Raw genomic sequence first — 24,973 nt, forward strand, 5'->3', positions numbered from 1 at the left:
GTTGGCAGTTTTTCAAAAAGACCTTATTAAGGGCACACAAGCAAACTATCCCACTGCATAGAAAAGATAGAAAGTATGGCAAGAGACCACCCTGGCTCAACCAGGAGATTGTCAATGATCTGAAACTCAAAAAAGAGTCCTACAAAAAGTGAAAACTAGATCAAATTACAAAGGATGAATATAAACAAATAACACAAGTATGTAGGGACAAAATTAGAAAAGTCAAGGCACAAAACAAGATCAAACCATCTAGAGACATAAAGGGTAACAAGAAAATATTCTATAAATACATTAGAAGCAAGAGGAAGACTAAGGTCAGGGTAATCTTGCTACTCAATGAGGGGGGAAAAACAATAACAGAAAATGTGCAAATGGCAGAGGTGCATAATGACTTTTGTTTTGGTTTTCACCAAGAAGGTTGGTGGTGATTGGACATCTAACATAGCAAATGCCAGTGAAAATGAGATAGGATCAGAGGCTAAAATAGGGAAAGAACAAGTTAAAAATGACTTAGACAAGTTAGATGTCTTCAAGTCACCAGAGCCTGATGAAATGCATCCTAGAATACTCAAGGAGCTGACTGAGGTGATATCTGAGCCATTAGCAAATATCTTTGAAAAGTCATGGAAAACAGGAGAGATTCCAGAAGACTGGAAAAGGGCAAATACAGTACAAATCTATAAAAAGGGAAATAAGGACAATACAGGGAATTACAGACCAGTCAGCTTAACTTTTGTACCCGGAAAGATAATGGAGCAAATAATAAAACAATCAATTTGCAAACATCTAGAAGATAATAAGGTGATAAGTAACAATCAGCACGGATTTGTCAAGAACAAATCATGTCAAATCAACCTGATAGCTTTCTTTGATAGGGTAGCAAGGCTTGTGGATAGATGGGGAAGCAGTAGACGGGGTATATCTTGAATTTAGTAAAGCTTTTGATACCGTCTCACGTGACCTTTTCATAAACAAACTAGAGAAATGCAACCTAGATGGAACTATTATAGGTTGGGTGCATAACTGGTTGGAAAACCATTTCTGGAGAGTAGTTATCAGTGGTTCACAGTCAAGCTGGAAGGGCATGTCAAGTAGTGTCCCACAGGGATCAGTTCTGGGTCCGGTTCCATTCAATATCTTCATCAGTGATTTAGATAATGGCATAGAGAATACACTTATAAAGTTTGCGGACAATACCAAGCTAGGAGAGGTTGCAAGTGCTTTGGAGGATAGGATTAAAATTGATCTGGACAAACTGGAGAAATGGTCTGAAGTAAATAGGATGAATTCAATAAGGACAAATGCAAAGTACTCCACTTAAGAAGGAACCATCAGTTGCACACATACAAAATGGGAAATGACTGCCAAGGAAGCAGTACTGCAGAAAGGGATCATAGTGGACCACAAGCTAAATATGAGTCAACAGTGTAATACTGGTGCAAAAAAACCAAACATCATTCTGGGATGTATTAGCTGGAGTGTTACAAGCAAGACATGTTACAGTGGTGTAGCTGCGCCGTTATAGCACTTCTAGTGTAGACTAGCCCTTAGTCTTTTAGATTTTCTCCCGACATGCTTGTGCTATTCTTTTGTACTCCTCTTTAGAAATTTTTCCACATTTCCATTTTTTGTAGGATTCCTTTTTGATTTTCAGATAATTAAAGAACACCTGATGCAGGTATACTGACCTCTTACTAATCTGCCAATCCTTCCTTTCCATCAGGATAGTTTGCTCTTGTGCCTTAAATACTGTCTCTTTGAGAAACAGCCAAGTTCTCCTAACTCCTTCTTCCCTCAGATTTTCTTCCATGAAATCTTACCTAACCATTCTCAGAGTTTGTTAAAGTCTGCTTTTTAAAAGTCTATTGTCTTTATTCTGCTGCTCTGACTCCTCCTTTTCCTTAGAATCACATCATCTATCGCTTCACGATCACTTTCACCCAAATTGCCTTCCTCTTTCAGATTTGCCACCAATTCCTCCCTGCTAGTTAGAATCCAAGTCTAAAATGGCTGACCTTGGTTACTTTTTGCACACTCTGAAACAAGACATTGTCCTCAATACATTCAAAGAACTTTTTGGACAATGTGTGTTTTGACATATTACTTTTTCCAACAGATATCTGGATAGTTAAAGTGCCCCATTACTTATCAGGTCTTGGGTTTTGGAAATTTCTGTTATTTGTTCTAGAAATGCTTCATCCACCTCATCCTCCTGATTTCATGGTCTATATTAGACCCTCTACCACCATTTTGTCCATATTTCCCCCACCCCCCTTTTATCTTCACCCAGACACTTTGGACTGGTCTGCCTCTCACCTCCTTTTAGACATTGGAACAAGTGTATACGTTCTTGATATACAATGCAGCTTATACTCCTTCCTATTTTCCCTGGCTGTCCTTCCTGGACAAGCTTTTCCCCTCTACAACCATATTCCAGTCATGAGATTTATCCCACCAAGTCTCTGGTCATAATTTTCCTTGTGTACGAAGACTTTCAGTTCTTTCTGTTTAGTCCCCTTTTGTGTATAGAATCCTATGACCCTATTGTAATTTTCCACTTTCCCCAAAACTTCCAGCCCTCTGTCAAGGTCACCATTTTTTATACTTACCTGTGGACTTTTGTAACCTGCCCCCTTTGAACTTAGTTTAAAGCCCTCCTCACTTGGAGAGTTAGTGTCCGAAGGTGTCGTTCCCCTTCTTCATCAGGTGGACCTCCATCATTTCCCAGCAGTCCTCCTTGATGGAATGGCATCCCAGGCTCAAAGAAGCCAATGCCCTTCTCTCAACACCATCTAGGCAGCCATGCATTCATCTCCATGTTGCATCTGTCTCTGCTTAGTTCCTTACCCTCAACTGGCAGAAAGGACAAAAACAACCCTGCACTGCTGACTGCTTCACCCTTATTCTCAGAGTCCTGTAGTCACTACTGATCTGCTCAGAATCACAGAATCATTAACATAGATGTCTTCTTAATTTTGCTTCCAGCAGAATCCACCTTTGAACCAAAATACTGAGCCATTTGCACCACATCATTGTGAAATGGAGGGAAGAAAGGGGGTGGTAAAAGGAAAATATAGAAAGAAAATTGGTACATGATGGGAAAATGGTACATGACTCAGTTAGTGAAGTTGAAATAAGCATTCAGTTAATGAACTCTAGCCCCTAAAACATCTGTGATTCTACTTTCTGGAGAACATGAACATTTTTCAGAAATGTTTATCTCCAGATTCTGGGCCTCCCTGCTGATATTGAGAAGTATGGCCCAAAGGCAAACATTTCACAAATAATTAATAAATACCCCTTAGAAAATGAAACTCAGTCTTGTATTAGAGACTGAAGAGATTTTTCATACAACAGGATATACCCACAACTCCACTGTGTGAGAATCAGCAAGTAGCTGCCATTGGTAACTTATGTGTATTCTCCTGTGCCCTCTTGACTGTACGTGGCTTAAAGCTACCCATGGAAAAAGAGAAGACCCAATATACCTAAAAACAAGAATCTTTATTTATCTTATCATTCTGGTCCACTCAAAGTCAAAGATATTCTCTGTACTGTCTTGGTGTTATTCAGCTGTGCAAAAGGGATGCCACAGAGAACTAACATAAGAGGTTCAGCATCACCTGTATGCTGCAGAGCTGTGCAACATGGGAGGGCTGAAGGGTCAGTGACAAACACAGATCTAACAGCTAAATTACCTCATGTATATGGAAGGAGGCTTGAGAGACAGGGATTGAAGGCACAGCAGTGGGCTATTGACAGTGTAATATTGACAGAGCTCTGCTGGTGCTCCCTGATCTGTGGAAGGGAATTCCATTCCTCTGACCCCACAGATGAGAGAGGTCTACTGCATGTTCATTTACAGCTCTTAGGCCTTGTCTACGTACAAAAGTACCATTTCAACTAACTTGGAATGAGAGAAGAAAAAGCTATACCAGTGGAAGGCACCTTTATATTGGTGTAATTGCATCCAGACCAGGGATTGTACAAGTATAACTATATTTTTGAGTGGGTGAAGAAGGGGGAAATGTCACCTCTAACCAAAATAGCTATACTGGTGTAAAATCTGTGTGTATACCAGTCCTTAGGCTCTGTGCTCTAAGGTGCTGATTCATCAAGTAACTTTAAGAACCTAAGTAGTCCCACTGGCTTGGGCCTTGCCTAGCTGTTAACTTGACTGGCTAAAAATCAAGGTAAAGCTGTTAAACTGTGTCTACATTGGTGTTAACTGCGATTTTCAATTGAGGTAAAGTCTCTCTATTGAGTTAACTCAAAAACATCTTTTCTTCTAATCTAGACAAGGCTCAATGGAGTGGAGAATCAGGTTTATGTCAGTATAAATAAGATGAATCTAGCTCTATGACTGAGAAGACTGAGAATAGAGGCTAAGATCTATTGAGAGATGTGTAAAAAAGCCTGGAATGTATTTTCTGAACAACTTGAAACAATTTATTTTGATAACTGTGTTTTGATTACATTGTCTTGTAGTGAGAAGGTGGTGAGCTTGGCACATGAAATGTAAAGAGTTTTGCAAAAAGTCAGACTCCTGAATGGAAATTTTTGTGTGTGTCAATATCCTACAGTTTTTTTTTTTAAAGAAGTGTGTAACTGCATTTTGATTAACTGTATATTTGGAAGTGACTTTAAGGAAGTAGAGAACTATTTTTTATCTTTGCACATTGTTTATGGATTGGTAATCAAGATTTGCACATTCATAATAATCAACTTCTTCTTGGTTATATTCTAAGGTGGATTTCCCAGCACAATCCACCATACAGTTTTCCTATTCTGAGCATTTTTTCTCATTTATATCCTTAGTATTATAAGTTCTCATTTGTTTTTTAAAAATTTTTAAATGCTTTATGGAGAGTCTTCTTTGCTTTTCATTCATGTCTCCTAAAAGAAGACAAAAGGTCAGAGAGGGAGGAGCAATAGAAAAAATTCATATCATGACAACAAAAGGGATTAGGTTCTCTCTCTCTTCCCAATCCCCTTTGCAGTCTCTGCTAGCCATTATTGCTTTTGAGGAAATTCAATTAGCTGATCAGAGATCTACCCCTAAACAAATGGTAATAGAGGCCACTTCAAAAGTTTTACTAGACACTATTCTAGCAGCTATTCAATCTAAATTTGAATCAAAGTTGGATTTGGTCTCATCAGAGATGTTAGATTTAGAACAAAGAACCACCACAGTTGAAAAAATGCTAAAGATCTAGCAAAGAAGATTAACAGAGCACAGGTGCAAAATGAGAGTTCTAAATCTCTAGCAGGGATTTATTAAAAGATAATACTTTTGTACATTGAAAGTCTATATAATCTACTAATAAAAGGATATCAGGCAGTCTTGAATTTAAAGGGGAAAGAGTTATTTTGAAATAATTTCTTGTTTGTTCAATCTCACACCAAATTTGATCCCACTCCCCATCTTTTACATATTCCATAAACCTCTTAAGTCTTTCTTAGTTTATTCATTGTCTGTTTCATCTGTCTCAGATGGCATAATCACAATGACTCTGATATTGCTTTATGACTGGGAATGTATTATGACCACAGCATGCGGAAGAAAAGGGAACAATTTTTTTTAACAAGAAGATCTTATTTTTTTCCTGATATTTGCTGAAGTACTCAAAGCCAGAGAAGAAATGTATTGGTACAGAAGCCTAAATTCTTGTTAGACTTTCAAGCTTCCATGATGTTCCTTGCAAAACTTAGACTTTTCTACTGTGTTTGTATAGCATCTATCACAATGTGGGGCACTGGTCCATGAGTGAAACTCCAAGGTACTATTGCAATACAAATAATAAATAGTAATTGTAAAAGTACATCTTTTTTTGCATCGATGATGCCAATGTCATCTCATTAACACATTTAAGCAAAAGTATTTAAGGGTACTGAGGACAATATGCTCATCCTCTTTTTCTTTTATCACACCTTCTACTTCTTGTGTCATGTCACGAAGTACAGACCCATTATTCCTGGATGCAGAGCTTGCAGATGTGATCCTGCTCACATTGAAGTTAAAGGGAGCATCATCATTGTATTCAGTAGAAACAGGATCAGACCCCAACATTCTGAAGAGACATCACCCATGTGGCTCCTGCTTTTATGCTAAATAAACCAAGGAACCAATGATATTTATGAAATAAAATAGAATGTCAAAAAGTACTTTTAAAAAACAAAACAAAAACGGAACAAAACTAAAGCCCTCAGATGCAAATTGATAAATCAACTCAAAATATTACTTCAAAACAAAAATCTCTACACTATTCTAAAATATCATTTGCCTTGCACCAAATGCACATATCTTTGCAGAAAGTTCAAACTCTCCAGCTGTCAAAATGAGATTTATTTCTGATATGTACCACACGGAAAGCTAGAAATTCAATTTTCTATTATCTTTGGCTTTGAAATCCAAAGTAATGCTCTGAGATTCCCTGAGAAGAGCTATTTAGCTTGTTTCTTTCTCTGCTTTATGATAGCCCTGTTAATACCTATCTAAAATACCATCTGTAACTAGCCAAACACATTTGCATTTAGTTGCACACAATCCAAGATCTCTGGTTTTGCTACGTTGTTGCTCACCTTTTGGCTAAGCTAACCACAAACATTTTTCACATAGTCTTAGTTTTATTTTTTTGTATTTTTTTTTTAAGTTTAAGGTGAACTAAAAAGTGTCTGGGATCCTAAACCAGTAACATATTATTTCTAGAGGCAAAAATTTCCAATAATTCCCCATTGAAGAAAAATGTCTAGAATCTCATTCTCCTTTGCTTTCCTGAAAAGTCATGAGGTTTCTATTTTCAGTCTACAAAAACACTGAAAGTAGGGCATTTTGCTGCTTTGAATATTTAGAAGATCAGGGTTGGAAGAGACCTCAGGAGGCCCTCTAGTCCAATCTCCTGCTCAAAGCAGGACCAACACCAACTAAATCATCCCAGCCAGGGGTTTGGCAAGCCAAGCCTCAAAAACCTCTAAGGATGAAGATTCCACCACCTCCCTAGGTAACCCATTCCAGAGTTTCACCACCATCCTAGTGAAATAGTGTTTCCTAATACCCAACCTAAACCTCCCCCACTGCAACTGGAGACCACTGGCTTCTTTGCTTTAGATGCTAGGGATCTCTTCAGATCTTTGCAGAGGAATGACAGAATCCTCAACTCAGTGAGATCTCTCCTTTGTCAATAAAGATCCCTGGCCCATTTTAAAAGTTATAGGGATGCTTGTCTCAATGGGAACAGGGGAAAGAAATATTTGCAAGGTTCACCCTATGAATAGTTCTCCTCAACTCAGTTTTACGTATATGTAGCCATTAATTCTTTTACTAATAAAAGCAGGCACTTTTGTGATGAAAAAAAAAAGCAAATATAATAAATCTCAGCCTTTCAGCACCAGTACATTATATAATAGGATATTTTGGAGGTGGAGTATAGAAGGAAACAATAACTCATCCAACTGAAGAGATGCAAGATATAAATCTGGGAATTTGTGCAAGACACTGGGTGCAACTGTGCCCTATGATTTTTCAGGCAGAGATTCCCCTCTGTGTATGGGTCACACCTTTCTCACATGGCAACAGGGGAGTCAGCCATATGTATAGGAGCATTCTTCCAATTGTCCAGACCCCAAGCAGAACCCTTTGTTAGTCTGGGGATTCGTGAGTCTCAACAAGCTGGAAACGAGCGGACTGGGGAGGATGGAATTTGTCTTCCTAACAGCCCTGCAAAGATTCTGCAGGAAAATTAATATATCCTCAAGTTATATTAACTTTCTGAAGCCACCACACCATGACTGAAATCCCTCTTTGAGTGGAGCACTTTGGACAGCCACCAGTAGGAGAAACCACAGCTACATTGCCAGGGAGTAGGAGGCAGAGCTGTCAAGACACAGAGCCTATGTGAGATGGGGCCTTTGCACAGATGGTCCTGCCTCTCACTGTATCTGTAAGATGGTGGACAGGTTCTACAGCCTGTTCCATGTAGGGGTTGGGAGGGTAGACCTGGCACCTCAACACAAGAAGTAGGGAGAAATATTCGGAGAGTGAGCCTTGCAGCTATTTCCTTCCCCTGCTCCCATTGAGACAAGCATCCCTATAACTTTTAAAATGTGACAGTGATCTTTATCAACAAATGAGAGATCTCACCAAAAAGATGGTACCCTCAATAACATAATGCCCATTAGTGGCAGGCAAGGGCATTGCTTCCATACTCATTTAGAATTACTGTTTGCATCATCAACACTGCTTTCGACATCTTCCTGGGTTTTCCTAATCCAGAAAAGTGTCATTCTAGATAAGGCTAGAACCTTATAGGATCTGAGGTTTGACATTCATAAGAGAAAAATTCAGTAAAGGTAATTGATTCTCATGTTGTTTGCTTGAGACCAACTGCTGCACATTTTATTGGGGGTTCCTTTTTCCTTGTGGAGCTGATTAGAAATAATAAATCATTTATAGCCTTTAGAACATGTCTGGATAATTTAGGTTGCATTTGATGATGAACAATTCTGTATCATTTGCAGTTGCCTGCCACCAAAATTACACTAAATGCTTCTTTGTTTTTGTTGTGAGAGTCCTTGACAGAACAACAGTTTAAAAAGGTAGCCTTTTTCAATAAGGAAATAGGATGCGGGGTAGGGATTTATATTCTTCATTAGCCTGACAAAGAAGGCTGAATCCTGATGGGCACACAGGCCCCTTACACCCTCAGAGTAACTGTAGCCACCCTAAATTATCCTGGGAATGGTCAGGTGGGCACAGTATGGAGCAGCTTCTTAGCCATGAAGCAGCCACTCATCCATCCAACGGGTGAGCACCGCTAAAGCAGAGATAAGCTTCCCACCACCCTGACAAGCCTTCCACAGGTTTCAGCCCCCAAGTCTCCCCTACAGAATTCCTATAGAAGCTACTGTAACACTGGAGTTGCAATAAACAGGAGCAGCCTATACAGGGAGATGAGAGCCTCAAGGAATGTGTGGTCCCCAAAATGTTATCTGGTGGAAGTGGTGGGGATGGTATTGGAGGAGTCTGTGGTTCTGGCCTCTGAACCCAGTTGCTTGTTGGTTGATGGGCTGTTTCCTGCCATTCAGAACTGTCAGCTGGTACTCAGGGAGAGGGCACCACTTGGTCCCCCCACTGTCTGTCCAATTTGGACCCTCCACTGTCAGTTAGCTGGAGCTCAGGGATGCAGGGGGAGGCATTTTTTCACTGCAGTGTCACTTCCTGGCAACCCCCTTGCAGTATATAGCACGGGGAGAACAGAGTCTTGGATTCCACCTCCAGGGATGGAGAGAAGCAGCTGCTGACAGCATGCTGGCTGTTGGTGAGGAGGGCCCCCTCCCACCTCATGATTGCATGCAATATTGCTCTGTGGGTACGAAGCCCGGGCAGGCTGCAGAGTTTTGGTAGGTCTCTGCAAATGCTGAGTGTGCATCAATCAGGTTTTTAGATGGTTAAAATGATGACCATGGATTTGATTTTGTAAGTTGCTGGATACCTCACAGGGCCAGCTCACAAGGTACCCACCGTGGAATCAATTCAGGAAGGAGAGGTAAAAGGGAAAGGATTAGGAACACAAAAATAAATCATTTGGTCTGATCTTTTCTTTGGCTTGTGGAGGCAATTTTCAAAGAAACAGTTTGAATTGTAGAGATTATACTTTTGGGTGTTACTAAATGTAATGCCTGCACAGACTTTCTGATGTTAAAATAAATAAGGCAAACAGGCTCACGCTTACTGAAAGATCTGAAGGATCCAGATTTATAGAAATAGCCTATAGAATGTAGTAGGGATGAAACCAATAAGGTTACTGAAATCATTCGAAGCATGCTATGGGATATAATAGAGAATGATATCCCTTCCACAGAATTTTAAAATCAATGTATAGAATTTAATAGAGAATTATAACTTTGTTATAGAATTATATGGGTTGGTTTAAAAATTCTATAGAAACATAACTTTCTCTTTTAAATCCTATTGGATTTTTTCATACAGCCTAGTGGTTTTTACCTCTTCTCTGGAGGAAAGATCAACCTTCCTATTTTTATTTTAATTTGATGTTCAAAGAAGACCCCTGCTTCCCTGTATTAAATTGGTGAAGGGTCAGAATTTAAAATACCTAAGGTTACTTTAGCATGAGATCTGTATTTCTAAATACAAAGTGTGAAAGGTAAGATAGAGGCACAATGAAATGCCCTTTTGTATATTACAAAAAAACCCATGAAAGGTCTTTGCAGACAGATCCTGAAAAGAGATTTGGCAGGTTTTTATTTCCAAACATAAAAAACAACAGAAACAAAACCAAAACAAGTTTCTTAGAATAACGACTAAGCCATAGTAGTATGGTGTCCAGAAAATTAAGACACTCCATCTGTGAAGCACTTAGATACTACAATGATGGGCGCAATAGAAAACCCCCAAAATAGATAGATATGGTAGACGGCTTGACCTGTGTAATCACTGTGATCATTTAACAGCAGTATTTGAACAAGAAAGAAACCATAGAGACTGGCGATAGGCTAGCACACAGGAGAAGAGGAGGGGTGGGATATTCATAGACCTATAAATTGCTCCTAATAAAAATAAATTGAGGGATTTTCTGCAGCTTCCCAGCAGTAAGGCCCTGATCCAAAGTCCTTTAGAATCAATAGGCATCTTTCCACAGACTTCAATGGCCTTTGGATCAGGACCTAATTATATATGAGTCAGTACACTGAGTCTGATCCTGCAGCCCTTGCGGTCATGAATAATATTGATACAAGTAATTCATCTGACTTCACCAAGACTATCAAGTGAGGAAGGGTTGCAAGATCAGCACTTAAGCAGTAACGAATTTGGCACAGGACATTTCCTAGAGATTAATGACTGGCTGGGAATAGTTGATGGCCTGAAGCACAGCCAATCATTAATCTTAATCCCCAGGAAATGTCCTGCTGCAAGGTCATTATTGCTATAATAAGATCAAAATGGGGAAAAAAAAATCAATGCCACATTGATTTTGTTTTAGTGATGCAATTTCAATTGCTATGCAGAGATCATTTCTAGCTAATGAAAGTCCTGTACACTTGCCAGACAGAGTGGTTAAACTGATAGCAGTGAACATCTACACTATGGCCAAGATTTTCAAAAGCAGAAGCCTAAATTAGGCTTTTAAATCCATATGTGGAAACCTGCCTGATTTTCAAAAGTGCAGAGCACTCAACTGCTCCCACAGATCTGAGTAGCTGTTATTAACTATTATTATTATCATTTGTATCAAACCCACATGTGTGTTAAGCACTTCGCAAAACAAAGAGTCGGACAAAATTCCTGCCCCCAAAGACCTTACAATCTAGAATTCAGACACGACACAACAAGCAAAGGTGACAACGAACTGGAGGGAAATGTTGTGAGGAAGGACAGGATAACATCAATAGAATCATGTGGTTGTGACTAATAATTCATGTATATTTTGTTGTGAGTAAAAACAGCTTTTGTTATTTTTTTAATATGTAATTTATTTCTTGTTTTCTTCCCAGAAGAAATAAAGTTTTAGGTGTCTGAACAGGTAATAGTGGTGGCTTGACAAGTGAATTATTCAAGAGTGAATACTATTAACTATTTTCACTTACGTACATTAGGTGCCAAGGCAAATATTAGGTCACATAGGTCAAACTAACTTTTTTTACTTAATAGACCAACTCTGTATGTGCATTCAGACCCACATCTGCTGACTTTAGTGACAAAAAATAAGATTTGACTTCTTTTCACTCTTGGTAGCCTTACAAAGCCATCAGATATCTGGGAGAATGGGCTGGATTCTTTTCTGGCACATCCATTTTCTACACATTGTTTACTGAATTATAAGTGCAGAATTTTTATTACTGATATTGATATATGAGCGAGAAAAATAAAATAAAAACATGTCTTGATTTTCTAGTTCCAGTGTGTCAATGTTGTAGTTTAGTAAAGATCTGTAGAACTCTCCATGTGTCTGCTTTACAAACCTCTTGGAACGCAGAAGATCTGAAGCCCTGAGACGGAAGTGTCTCTCTGAAGAAGTTTGAACATAAATTTGGGTAAGCCACAGCAACGGAATATGAAATCAGATAGTTATTTTCACATGCTTCTCCCAGACACAGGCTAAACAGTCATTACTATATTTATGGGCAAACCAGGGTTAAAATCCTTGTCCTATTGATGTCAATGGGAGTTTGATATTTGCACATGCAGATAGTCATTATGGTGCCTAACTTGTCATCTGTACATTAAATTAGTGTGGTCTATCACAGTAATTACATTTGCAAATGTAGGCATGCACTTCGCAGACATTTTTGCTTGTGCAAGTAGGTTTCTACTTTTTGAAAATTTAGCCCACTGTGTCTCTATTAAATGAAACAAAAAGGTGAATAGACTTTCTAAGAAATCCAGTTGGAAGCCAAGAGACTGTTCAATTTCAATTTGTAAAGAAAAATCATGCCAGGATGGACATGAAGGCATGGAGGAAAACATGGGAAAGGTGACAGAGATGGTGGAACACTGAAGGAAGCTTCCTCGGATATAATTTCAGATTACTGCAATAACCACTAAGCAACACTGTATTAAATAGTATTGATAAATGCTTATTTTACTGACATAGATTAACTACTATATACAGCCAAACATTATTGAGTTATTTGCTATTACATGATCTGATTTTTAAAAGAGCTCAGCACCTACTGCTCCCAAATTAGAACACAGATTTAGAAAGCTCTCCTTCTGAGACTATTCTAATGAGAGGATCCTAAGTTCTTCTTTGATACATGTTATATGGAGCAAGCCTTGCAATGGGGAAGAATCATGGACAATGGTATATAGAGGAATCAGCTAGGCCTGGCAAACATATGAAGTAGGGCTAGGCAAACAGGTTCTAGATAAATAAAAACTGGATGATCATCAATCTTACTTCTGAATCTTTGTTGAGGCCTGTATTTGGGTTCAGTTAAGAAGTCCATGTGACTCCCCCTCCTGCCACAACCTTCCAATTTTCCCTTGGTCTTCAGTCTCTCACTAAGGCCCTCCCCTGTTGACTGGCTCTCCCTAACCCACTTTTCTGCAGCAATCTACGTAGCCTCTCGTAATTCCTACCTTTAAAAATGAGTTCAGGAATCCCATTTGTCTCTAGTCCCAGGTGCCTCCACTTTGCTGTATGTTCTAGCATGTGATGTGATTGGAATAGTTAAATCAGAGTGTGCAGTAGCACAGATGCAGCTAGGGACCTACAAACTTATCTTTAAGGATGGGAGAGGAAAATGGAGGGGTTGTGGGGAAAAAAAGAGAGTTTATAAACTGTGGTAGTTGATATATCAAGTTTCTGGAGGATGGAAGGCCTGCCTCACTGGTGGGTGGAGATAGGACCTGAGTTGGGATTGGGAAAGGAGTTATATCTGCTTGCTTGATATTAATAGATTCATATCTATCCTCTTGTATGGTTATTCAGGTGAAGGATTCCAAGTGGGTTGCTCCAATGTTTCCCATGAGCCAGTTTACTAGTTATGATAATAGGACTGGGCACAGTCTGGGACTGACTGTATGCTACTTAAAGGGGCAGACTTCGGCAGTTACATAATGCAGCATCTATTAAATGAAGAAGTGCAGCCTCAGTTACATCAACAGAGAGAACCACAGGGCTTTTCTAAGACCAAAAGCAGTAGAGGCTGCTTTCAGGTGGATAGGGTCATATGATTTGTGTTCTTAGTGTCCCTGTGGTAACGATATAATTCTAACAAAAATCATAGCCATATTTTTTTGGCAGATTAAAGCAACAAAGGGTTTGGATTTGTACTACAAACCTTTCTGAGTGCAGAATTAATGGTGTAGATAACAGAGGAGCTAAAATATCACACTTTCATTTTGCATAATGAGTGTTAACTTGCATGTCTGGAGAGTGAAATGGAAAAGGAGATTTACTGCTTCAGAGAGATGCAGAGCTGGGTTTATTTTTTTATTTTTTTTATTGTGTGAAAAATGTTTGCAATTTAAAGACATACCTAGTGAAATCTGATTTCTTGGTATGTATCATGAAAAGCAATTTAAATGTATTAGGGTACTTCATATATTTTATAATCACTCAAGTTTGGAAGTGATCAGGGCTTTCAATATTCTTAGAGATTTAGGACCATTTGAGCCATTCACATCTTTTAGGAGGAATTATAACTTTGAAAAACACATGATTGCAGAAGACATACCTTATTGCAGCAGGGAAAAGTCATGTAATCGGAACACACACTTCACAAATAAATACCTGGGTTTGGATTTTTGGAAATCCACCTGAAGGGAGTGGTGGACAAGGTGACACTCAGATTCAGGCCAAGCCAGTATATAGTTATGTTTTCCATCTAGAGGATCACACAGTGAACACATTACTCGGCACTTTGATAATATCAGCAAAAGTAAGTGTGTGTGTGTGTGTGTGAGAGAGAGAGAGAGAGAGAGAGAGATGAGTGAGTGAGAGGGAGATGGAGATGGAGATGGGGTGGATGTGTGGGAGAGCTGGGGGGAGGAGAGAATTGCAGATCAATAATGGCTCTGAGTTGATTGTGGATAATCGCATTCTATCTGGTCTCAGTGAATATCCATCCAAAGCCAAGATTGCAATGTTTCAAAGTTGTCTACATTCCATATTACAAGTTAGTTTCATGTTTAGCATCCGATGAAGTGAGCTGTAGCTCACGAAAGCTTATGCTCAAATAAATTGGTTAGTCTCTAAGGTGCCACAAGTACTCCTTTTCTTTTTGCGAATACAGACTAACACGGCTGTTACTCTGAAACCTGTGATATACTAACATCAAAGCTAAGAATGGAAAATTGACATCCCACACAAGTAGCAGTAAAAAACATCTTTCTAATTTTTACATCCCTGCCCAACATGAACTCTGTTCAAGCCCAAACTAGACAGAGAAAGAGAGAGAGAGAGTTAGTACTTATAGTGCATCCACCAGACAGTCATAATTATTATTGGTATTGCAGTGAAAGCAATCCCTATATGTCACAGTCCTTCATGGGACTGTGTATACTTTGACATTAGAGTGCAAGCCCTCTCTCAGAGATTGCAAACAACAAAAAAACCAAAACCAAGCAAACCAAAACCAAAAAGAAAGTAGTTCAGGTACAAACAACATTTTTGTGAATAAAAGGGAAAATCTTTTTTTGTTTTATACAGCAGAGAAAGAAAAAAAGTTATTGGGATACCTTCGGCAAGTGGGTCAAGCGTGTGAATCATCAGCTGAAAAATGCTGTTTCTCATTAGACTGTTGTGGAGAGATGCAGAGCTCCCGCCTCGCTGGAGCCGTGGCTTGGTCTGAATGAAAAAAAGAAAAGGAAGTTAGCCTTTTCTTGAGAATGGATCCAGTTACACTATGAGTTGTATTCATCTCCGAGTGAAAACATTTCTGATTTCCACTGGTCACATTTTGTACTAAGCAATATCACGTATACACCCCCTTTCGCCCCAAAGGATCCACTGGTCATTCATCAGTAGACTGGGACTCAGGAGATGTGGGTTCAATTCCTGGTTCTGCCACAAACTCCCCCTGACTTGTTGGGCAAATCAACTGACCCCTCTGACTTTGTCCAGCCTAGGATTTAAGGGCGTGTTGTTAGAATGTGTAACTAATATGTTCTAAAAGTCAAACATAGACAAGGCAGTGTAGACGTTGTGTGCTAAATTTGTCAAGTTAAAACCTAGGGGGGATTATTTTATGGGAGATAAAGAGCAGCTGACAGTCATGGCAATCTTTAGTTTCACTGTGAAACCGTTTAGCTCTGTCCTGAAGTACACCAGCTTCTCATTTCAAATGCCTGCACTCCATTACAGACCATTAGATATCCTCAAAATGATGTAGAAAGGTAAAAAAAATCCCCATCTATATGATAGCATCTTAGACAGGCCTTAAGTCAGTTATAGTAACAATGTGTGCCTCTGCCTATTGTTTTCCACCAGATGCTGTTGGCAAGGTTGAAGAAAAAAAAAGGACTTTCAGAATGATGATAAATAATGTACACACATGTGCACGCACAGACACACAAAATAATAGAGCGAAAAAATAAAAGATCTTCAATACGTTTTAACAGGCTTATAAACACCTAGAAGAGAGTTTCTTTCCTGTGCTGTTGTACAGCCATAAGATTCTTAGAGAATACAGCCATTTTGTGGATGGCAATGTTCATAAAACATTCCATTTAGTTGAATAATAAATAATAATCAGGACCAACAATTTGTAAAAACTAACAAGCCCCTGCCAAACCGATTAAAAAAAAACAGATGAAGGAAATAGTCTGTTTTCAGTTAAAGCGTCTACAGGGCACATACATTAATTCTTGGTGCCAAATGAAAAATTATAGAAACTGAATACCAGAATTAACTTGTCACTTTAACTTTGGAACTTAATTATTTTTAATTGTATAGCAGCATTGGGGGTGGGGGTGGGGGAAGGATGATAGCTTATTAAAATGCTGAAGTGTGCCAAAGCAAAGTAAGATTTCTCTCGCCCACACCTTCCAGAAACAAATGCCCAGACATAAAAATATAAACTGCTGCCTACCGTCAGTGTTTGGTCATCCTTGTCCCCAGCATTAGGTGGCTGCTTGTACAGGGAAAAAAAAAAAGAAATGTTACATGGCGCCTGCATACATTTTCAAAGAAGAACATTAAACAATGGAAGACACAGTTAAACAGCATGTACTTGTGTACTGAGTGACATAGATTCTATGGGCTACAATGTGATTTCACAGGTCTCGAACTATGTGATGTTAAAGACCTTAAATATTCTGTAGGTACTAGGTAATAGGGGATTCTTTTGAAAGGTTCAGGCTGAAATGCTCCTGAAACCTCTTATCATTGGCTACATAATTTGTCTCTCACGTGTCACTGAATTTCAGGGTCTCAATTATAGCCAGTGGGCTAAATCTTGAAATCCGCATTTTTTTATATGGTCTTCAGTGAGGCAAACTCACATTGGCTTTGATGGGAGTTTGCCTGAATGTTGAGTGCACTAAACTCAGTAAGATCATCAGGGTTGGATCATTATTGATAATGATTCCAAGTGATGATCCTGATATCTTAAAAAAAAAAAGATGTTCTGAGTCATTATATAAGCTTACTATTTTAAATACCCATCTTAACGGGACTCAGCAAAATGCCTTGTAGCCCTAATTGACAGGATCAAACAGTTAAGAGCAGACAACATGGCAGCAGAGTATTGGTCTCCCATGTACAAGAATCAGACTCTGGGGTGGATTTTAAAGACATTGCAAACTACAAAATAGGTGACTTGTGTCCCACAGATATTCTTTCACTCTTTTGAGTACAATAATGGCAAGACAATGACATTTATAGGATGAAAAACTGGGGAGGACTTTGGGTTTCTTTGTTTCTATAAATTTTTTTGGGAGGATTGTGATAATGGACAATAAACAGAGTCATAATGGTTTCTCAAATCTGCTGAAGCCCACAATACAGTGTTAATTCACCAGAATATACACACAAAAGCACCAGTGAACTATGATTAATAAACCACTGCATACTCTACCTGCGTTACAGTCAACCTCATGTGATAATGCCCCTTCCCTCAAAAAGCAGTGTTGTAAACCATTTCCTCCATACCAAGCTTTCTTTCTTTCTATCAAACAGCTCAACAAATGGTGCTGTATTCTACAGCACAATCCCCAGGGGGAATTATCCAGTGCAATGAGCTCAGCTTTTTGACACACATCGAGATTAACTGTCAATACGCCTTTTCAGTTAGCGAATTTAACCTTGGGGGTTAAGTAGAAGAGAAACAATTATGAGCAAATACTGATACAGAAGCAGTTCATTTTTGTTCCACAGTGAGTAGAGGAAGAACAGGACTTAATTCTTTATGTCCAAAACGTCCCCAGCTGAGAACATCAATTTGAAGAAAAGATTATGTGAGAAACGACTATCTTTTGGTCTGTAATGGATTCCCCCCTATCTCTCACGCCAGGCTGACTCAGTGCAAACAACGGGGACATAGCACAAGGGGAAAGAGCTTTTATTAGAACTTAAAAAAAAGAAAAGAAAATTTCTGCAGTAAAAAGGTCAACAAAATGTGCTCATTTATCTTTAGACAGTATTTTGATGGGTACTGTTTAATAATGGTGTGTACATATATGCATACATTTATACATTCTATAAATGTACACATATATTATTCACATATACTGTCAGGGGTTGCTTTTGTATTATTCCTTCCCCACAAATCTGATCTGTGTTCATACTGGGGAAAATTCACCCTAAGGTGAAATTTTCACCTGAACAGGGACCAGCCCAAGACCACTTAAGAAGCTCTTGAGTTCAGTGGGCCTAATCATGTGAGTCAAGTTACTCTTATGTGTAAGTGTTTGAAAGACTGGGTCCTTAATATGAATGATAAAAATTATCAACAAAGGCTTTTGTATTTGAGGAGCTATGTGGTCCGGTCCATATCTTGAATTTTGAAAAAAGATACAATCAAGGATGAGAAAATATTACTGAGTTGTAGCCATTTATTGGACATGACCTTGCAAGGTGCAGAGCACCCTCAACTCCCATTAATGTCAATAAGAGCTGAGAGTGATCAGTACTTCTCAGAAGCACCTACCACTTCGTAGGATCAATACATAGTCCTATCCAACACCCCTTCAAGTCAGTGGAAAGACTGCCAATGACTTTAATGGGAGCTGGATCAGGCCAGGTAGGTATATTAAGATAAACAACTACCTTGCTTAAAAGAAAATGTATAGCCTGTACATTTTAATTTGTACAAGATAATCATTGAAGTAAACAGAAATACTGGATTGTGGCAATACATATTCTATTTACATTTTTTAAAAAGATTTCAGTAGGATGGAAATACACTTCTGAAATGACCAAGATATTCTCTCTTATTACTACTGCAACATGAAGTATAAAACTGTTAAATGGATATCTTTTCAAATGTGGTAAATAATATATTTGTTCCCGAGCTGAAACCTTGTATTTCAAGTTGCATTGCAGAAGAAATGTTCATGACAAAAATATAAATAGAGGTTTGGGAAGAAGATGCTCACACAAAACTTTAACAGCAGCAATGCAAATAGTGGGCCCACATTTGAGTTACTGAGCACTATCAGTTTCCATGGACTTCAGCGGTAGGCAGGGCATTTCACATCTTGCAGGAGTGGATCAACAGTCTTGTACAGCTGAGCATACTCTTTGGGCCTGATCCTGCAAATACTTACACACGACTAACATTATTCACATCAGTGCTCCCACTGAACTCACATATTTTTGTCAATTATTTTAAAACCTTTAAATTTATTTTATATTAATTATAAATTCTTTAATACTGCAGTGCAAGCACAATTAGTTCAATTTGATGACTGACATGAATAAAGCTTTTTATAAACCCCAAATGATACCAAACTGTATTTGTGTTGTATAGCGTATGAGCCAAAAAAAAAAAAAAAAAAACACTAGTGGAAAAAGACTAGACCAATACAACATTTCTGTTTGAAAAAAATACTTTTGAATTTCCTGTTATGTTAAAGAGACACTGTCAACTAAAAATCACATATTGCACAGAAGCAAATTGTATTATTTGTTATAATAATGTCTCAAAATCAAATATATTTGTCACTACTTATGCCCTAGTTTTATCTTTTTTTTTTTTCCAGTTTGGACAACGAAAAATCAGCTAAGCCTATTTTTCTTTTGTTTCCAGCCAGTTTCCCAGTCAGGTTCTCAGTGCTGCAACATTTGGATTTTGAACACTTCAGGGGAATATTTACATTCAAAAATATGGTTTTCTTTGGGTTATCTTAACTGGAGAAGCCTATTTTTATTAGTCTTAGGTTTTATAAAAGCTTACTATTAAATATAAAATTTAAAATTTGGCCCAAATTTAAATTGATTATGTCCCTTTAAACCAACTGTGAATTCAGTTTTTTGTACATAGCTACAATGATATTAATCTTTTATTTAGAAAACAAACACTCTGTACAAGAATGTGTGCACTTGTATCACGACAATCACCACATATTAGCTCCTTTTTAAATGGCAACTTCCATCCTTTTGTTTTGACTTTTTAATTTCTGCATTGCAGATAGTTCTAGAACAGATACTAGGAGATGAGCACCATATACTTTGCAATTCCACATCATAATTAACTTACAGCTGTTGATAGTTTTTATAGTAATGCAAAATACATACAATTGCATTCTGATATAGTATCTAGTGGACCATACCTTACTGTGCTTACACAACGGTATCTATCTTCATATCCATATGATGGTTAAATATGTAAGGTTTTTAATACCTTACTTTAGAGCCCCAAGCATTTATTTCAGGAACAATCCTATATCTTTCCTGCTTGCCATTAAGGCTGGAACATTTGATGCCCTCCCATACCTATCCCTATGTCTACACTACCGCTTATGTTGGTATAACTTATGTTGCTTTGGGGTGTGAATAATCCACCCTCCCCCTCCTCCCCCCCCCCCGAGTGACATACTCACTGCCGGTGTGGACAGTGCCTTGTTGGTGGGAGAGCTTCTCCCACTGACATAGCTACTGCCACTCATTGGGGGTGGATTAATTAAGTTGATGGGAGAGCTCTCTCCCATTGGCTTAGAGTGGCTACATATTTCATAGATAAAGTTTTATATCCATTTTTCAATTTTTTTTGTTTAGCCTCTTACTTTAAAAACATCTAAACAAATACCCTTACATGATGACACCATAAATACCTTCACCATCTGTTATAACATTGTTTGACACATATCTGACACGGTCCATGTAGATATTAAATCTAATACTCAGTGGGCAGAGCCTGTTCAGAATGCCTAACTGACTGAGATTATCCATCACCTCTCTCTCTGAAACTCCAACATCCAAAGAACTGACTCAAATTACATAGATTGTTAGCAAATACTTTCCCACAAAGGCACAAGGGAATGGGAAGAGCAAAAGCATGGCCTTGCTTCCACCTGCCCTTACTTACCTCCCTCTCATGCTCATGCATTAGGGTTAACCAGAACCTGTCTATAACTGTGACATAGTTTAGTTAGACCCAAAATTGACATTAAAGTCCATGCAATTCTTTCTTTAAAATTTTTTGGTTGTTCTAAACTACAGATAATAAAAATATAAATAATGATTTATTGTACTTTCTCTCTAAGTAAAACCAATGTCCATACATGAGTAACATGCTGGCTGGAAATCTGTGCAGTGAAAAATCTGTGTAATCCACAGATGGCATTGTTCCTCTCAGAAAATATTTTCCCCAAAGAATGCGCCAAATTTTGAAGAATTCTCACCAAACAGCTACATATTCTTGTATACATTATAATAAACTAAAAGAGATTAATGATTTACTGGATGAGCCATCACTGGAAGTAACGAAAGTACATTATGTGCATTGAGCAGTAAAGTATAGTGCATTACGAACTGTATTTAAACTTTGTAATCTGGTTTCTCTGATTATTTTTCTGATACAGAGTGTGGGACCAAGGTTAGGGGCTTTACAAAGACGCTATCCCAGGTATACTTTTATGAATGTCTTCTTGCATTGCTTTTCATAAGTAGCATATGGCTCATTGCAATTATACAGGTATCAATAAGTCACTGTTTGTCGGCTCTGAAGAAAATTATAAAAGGCAGTTATTTTAGGATGGAAGGTACCCAAACCTTTTAAAGAGACTGAGGTTTGATTTGAAAATGGGAGAAATAAAAAACAACAACTGCATTTCAAAAGCACCCACTTTGAACATAGAAGCGTAACAACCGTAATGGAGCATAATGGAGAAAGTCCTACTGACTTCAATAGAAGGTGGATTGTCCTCTTAAAATGTAGGTTCCCAGGGAATGACAGTAATGTGCTACATATGCATGATGTACTTGGCATAAGACCATTACGCCATTTATCCCTAAAGTATACACCACAATGCATTCAATGCATTAATACATAGCTAAAATTCATTATGGGGAGGAAAAACATACAAATACAGCTGGCTAAATTCAGAAGCAATTCTAATTGACAATCTAAGTTGAAGTAAATTACCAGGCCCCTCCAAGTGTATGTTTGCTTGTTACACCAATGTAGACGTCCTTTAAGCTCCCTTAGACATACTCACTTATTTAGACTCCTTCAGACTCATAGACTACATTCAGAGGTGTTCTGTAATTGTGGGTGGGTATCTTCTCAATGATCCTCACATACCCACTCTTCTAATGCCAAAGGGAGTCTAAGTGAGTGCAGTTTACATGCCTAAAAGCTGGAAAGTGTAATTTATAATGATCCTAATCTACTTTAATTTAAACCTTCTGCTGAATGTTTAGGGTGAAATTCTGGCCCCACTGAAGTCGATGGAAGCTTGGCCACCCTCAATACGTAAATTACATAGGATTTCACTCTCAGTATGTAAATTACACTTCCTTAGACTGTTCCCTAATTCCCTTAGACTGAGAGTAATTGAGAGGGAGGCTGCGTATGAGGTGTTCTAACTTACATATCACCCCGTCTAAGTTAAACATCACCTGAACGTGGCCTGTTAGAATCCAAACCAAAAGGCTTTGTAGATCTTATTAAGAAAAGAGCTGGAGAAGCTAAAGCTCCCCTTTTCACAGGAGGGCTTCCCAAGGGACAAAATATCTTTACTCTATGAACTAATTAAGTTTTCACGAGCTGTTTCCTGAATTTAGTTGAGCTTGCAAACCTGCTTTACTCACCCACATCAAGAAATTTCTAAAGCGAATCCTGACCCTGAACAAATATTGAGAAAATTTTTCAAATTTGGGTGCATAATTGCATCTGCAAAATATGTGTACACTTCTGTTTTGTCAGAAGTGCCAGTCCTATGCATATCTAAAGGGTTTTATGCCTTCAAATCAAGTATTTCCTAAATACCAGTTTGTTCCTGTAATTACCCAGTGTGCGTGCACAAATTGTATCTTATCATAGATATATTAAGGAATTGCATCTTTGTTAATTTGAGAATGACAAATAGGTGGCTTAAGGAGAAATCAGCTGTTAAATCACATCCTCGTCTGAGGCCAGTTGCTTTAGATCCAAATTCTGAGACATTTACTCATGTGGAATAGTACCTTACTTCTTCAGTCGGTCAATGGGACCACTCCTGGAGTAAGTACCTATTCAAGAGGAGTAAGAGTCAAAAGCTGGCTCACTTGTTTTAGCTGCTCTGAACTTACTAAAAATCAGGTATCCTTGATATTTGGTTTAGGAGAGCAATGTAATAGCACAATATTAAAGGCCCTGTGATTATTTAATTACCATAATGCCAATCATAACCATGTAGTTTTAAGATGTCATTTTAATCTTAAGGTTAAGACTTGTCATTGAAATGTTTGTCTCTTTTTTTGCTTTAATTGCAATCTAATATTTTTAAAGACATTGTTACAATTGTTATTTAAGTCAATGTCATTTTTGGCAGTTTATAAGAAGGGGAAAAGGAGGCAATTTTTCAAAAATGGGAGACTAAACTTAAGCTCTTATACTGACACTTAGATATGTACCTACCCAAATTAGCTGCCTATGAGTGTCAGATTAAGTGCATAGATATAAATCTGTTTTGGCTAGCTTCAGGTGCCCAGATATGAAAACTAGGCTCATTACTTTTAAAGCATGTTTAATTAATATGCTGCTATTGTATTAATAATATGACAGGTTAAAAATACATTGGAAGAATGTCATTTAAGTTGACAAGTCAAGCACTCAAAAATTAGGAAATGCCAGAATTAAGGTTCCCTGTGTAACCTTAATTTGGTCCCCTTGTGTTTTAATTACATGATCACATACTGTTTTTTCCATAGGACCCCTATCTCATTCAATGTACAGGATGGAGGTGCTCCGGGTGTAAGGCAGCTGTTCAATATTTCTTTTTAGCCCCATAATTTAATGTGTGGCCCTTGTTACTCACATGATCCAAAACTTGCAATTAATACAGAATTATGAATTTCCTCATGCTCTTTTCTATGGCACTCATCCCCATAGTATCCAAGTGCTTTATAAACATTCATGAATTTATCTTCACAGTTCCCATGCAAAATGAGAGAGGAGTACTATCACCATTTTACAGGTAGAGAGACTGAGGCAAGAGGACAAAGTAACTTCACTAAGCCCTGGTCTACACTAGGACTTTAGGTCTAATTTAGCAGCGTTAAATCGATGTAAACCTGCACCCGTCCACACGATGAAGCCCTTTATTTCGACTTAAAGGGCTCTTAAAATTGATTTCCGTACTCCACCCCTGACAAGTGGATTAGCGCTTAAATCGGCCTTGCCGGGTCGAATTTGGGGTACTGTGGACACAATTCGACCGTATTGGCCTCCGGGAGCTATCCCAGAGTGCTCCATTGTGACCGCTCTGGACAGTACTCTCAACTCAGATGCACTGGCCAGGTAGACAGGAAAAGAACTGCGAACTTTTGAATCTCATTTCTTGTTTGGCCAGCGTGGCAAGCTGCAGGTGACCATGCAGAGCTCATCAGCAGAGGTGACCATGATTGAGTCCCAGAATCGCAAAAGAGCTCCAGCATGGACTGAACAGGAGGTACGGGATCTGATCGCTCTATGGGGAGAGGAATCCGTGCTATCAGAACTCCATTCCAGTTTTTCGAAATGCCAAAACCTTTGTCAAAATCTCCCAGGGCATGAAGGACAGAGGCCATAACAGGGATCTGAAGCAGTGCCGCGTGAAACTTAAAGAGCTGAGGCAAGCCTACCAGAAAACCAGAGGGGTGAACAGCCGCTCCGGGGCAGAGCCCCAAACATGCCGCTTCTATGATGAGCTGCATGCCATTTTAGGGGGTTCAGCCACCACTACCCCAGCCGTGTTGTTTGACTCCTTCAATGGAGATGGAGGCAACACGGAACCAGGTTTTGGGGACGACGATGAAGGAGAAGATGATGATGAGGAGGAGGAGGTTGTAGATAGCTCACAGCAAGCAAGCGGAGAAACCGGTTT

At 38.6% G+C, this 24,973-nt stretch overlaps 1 protein-coding gene across 2 annotated transcripts in view; it reads right to left on the reverse strand.

Annotated features, from left to right (window-relative positions):
- Positions 1 to 24,973, reverse strand: part of SLC24A2 (solute carrier family 24 member 2) — a 169,572-nt gene that overhangs the window by 62,794 nt on the left and 81,805 nt on the right. The window contains exons 2-3 of one of the 2 annotated variants that reach the window (XM_078852940.1): positions 16,555 to 16,593; positions 15,203 to 15,311 (exon numbers count right to left, since the gene is read on the reverse strand). In XM_078852940.1, the coding sequence (XP_078709066.1) occupies positions 15,203 to 15,257 (55 nt within the window). In that variant the 5' untranslated portion in view covers positions 15,258 to 15,311; positions 16,555 to 16,593. Of the gene's footprint in view, positions 1 to 15,202; positions 15,312 to 16,554; positions 16,597 to 24,973 lie in introns of both variants that reach the window. The other variant, XM_078852939.1, reaches the window with a different exon arrangement.

The sequence above is a fragment of the Lepidochelys kempii genome, chromosome 5 (assembly GCF_965140285.1).
Source record: "Lepidochelys kempii isolate rLepKem1 chromosome 5, rLepKem1.hap1, whole genome shotgun sequence".
In the NCBI taxonomy this organism is placed as follows: domain Eukaryota; kingdom Metazoa; phylum Chordata; order Testudines; family Cheloniidae; genus Lepidochelys; species Lepidochelys kempii.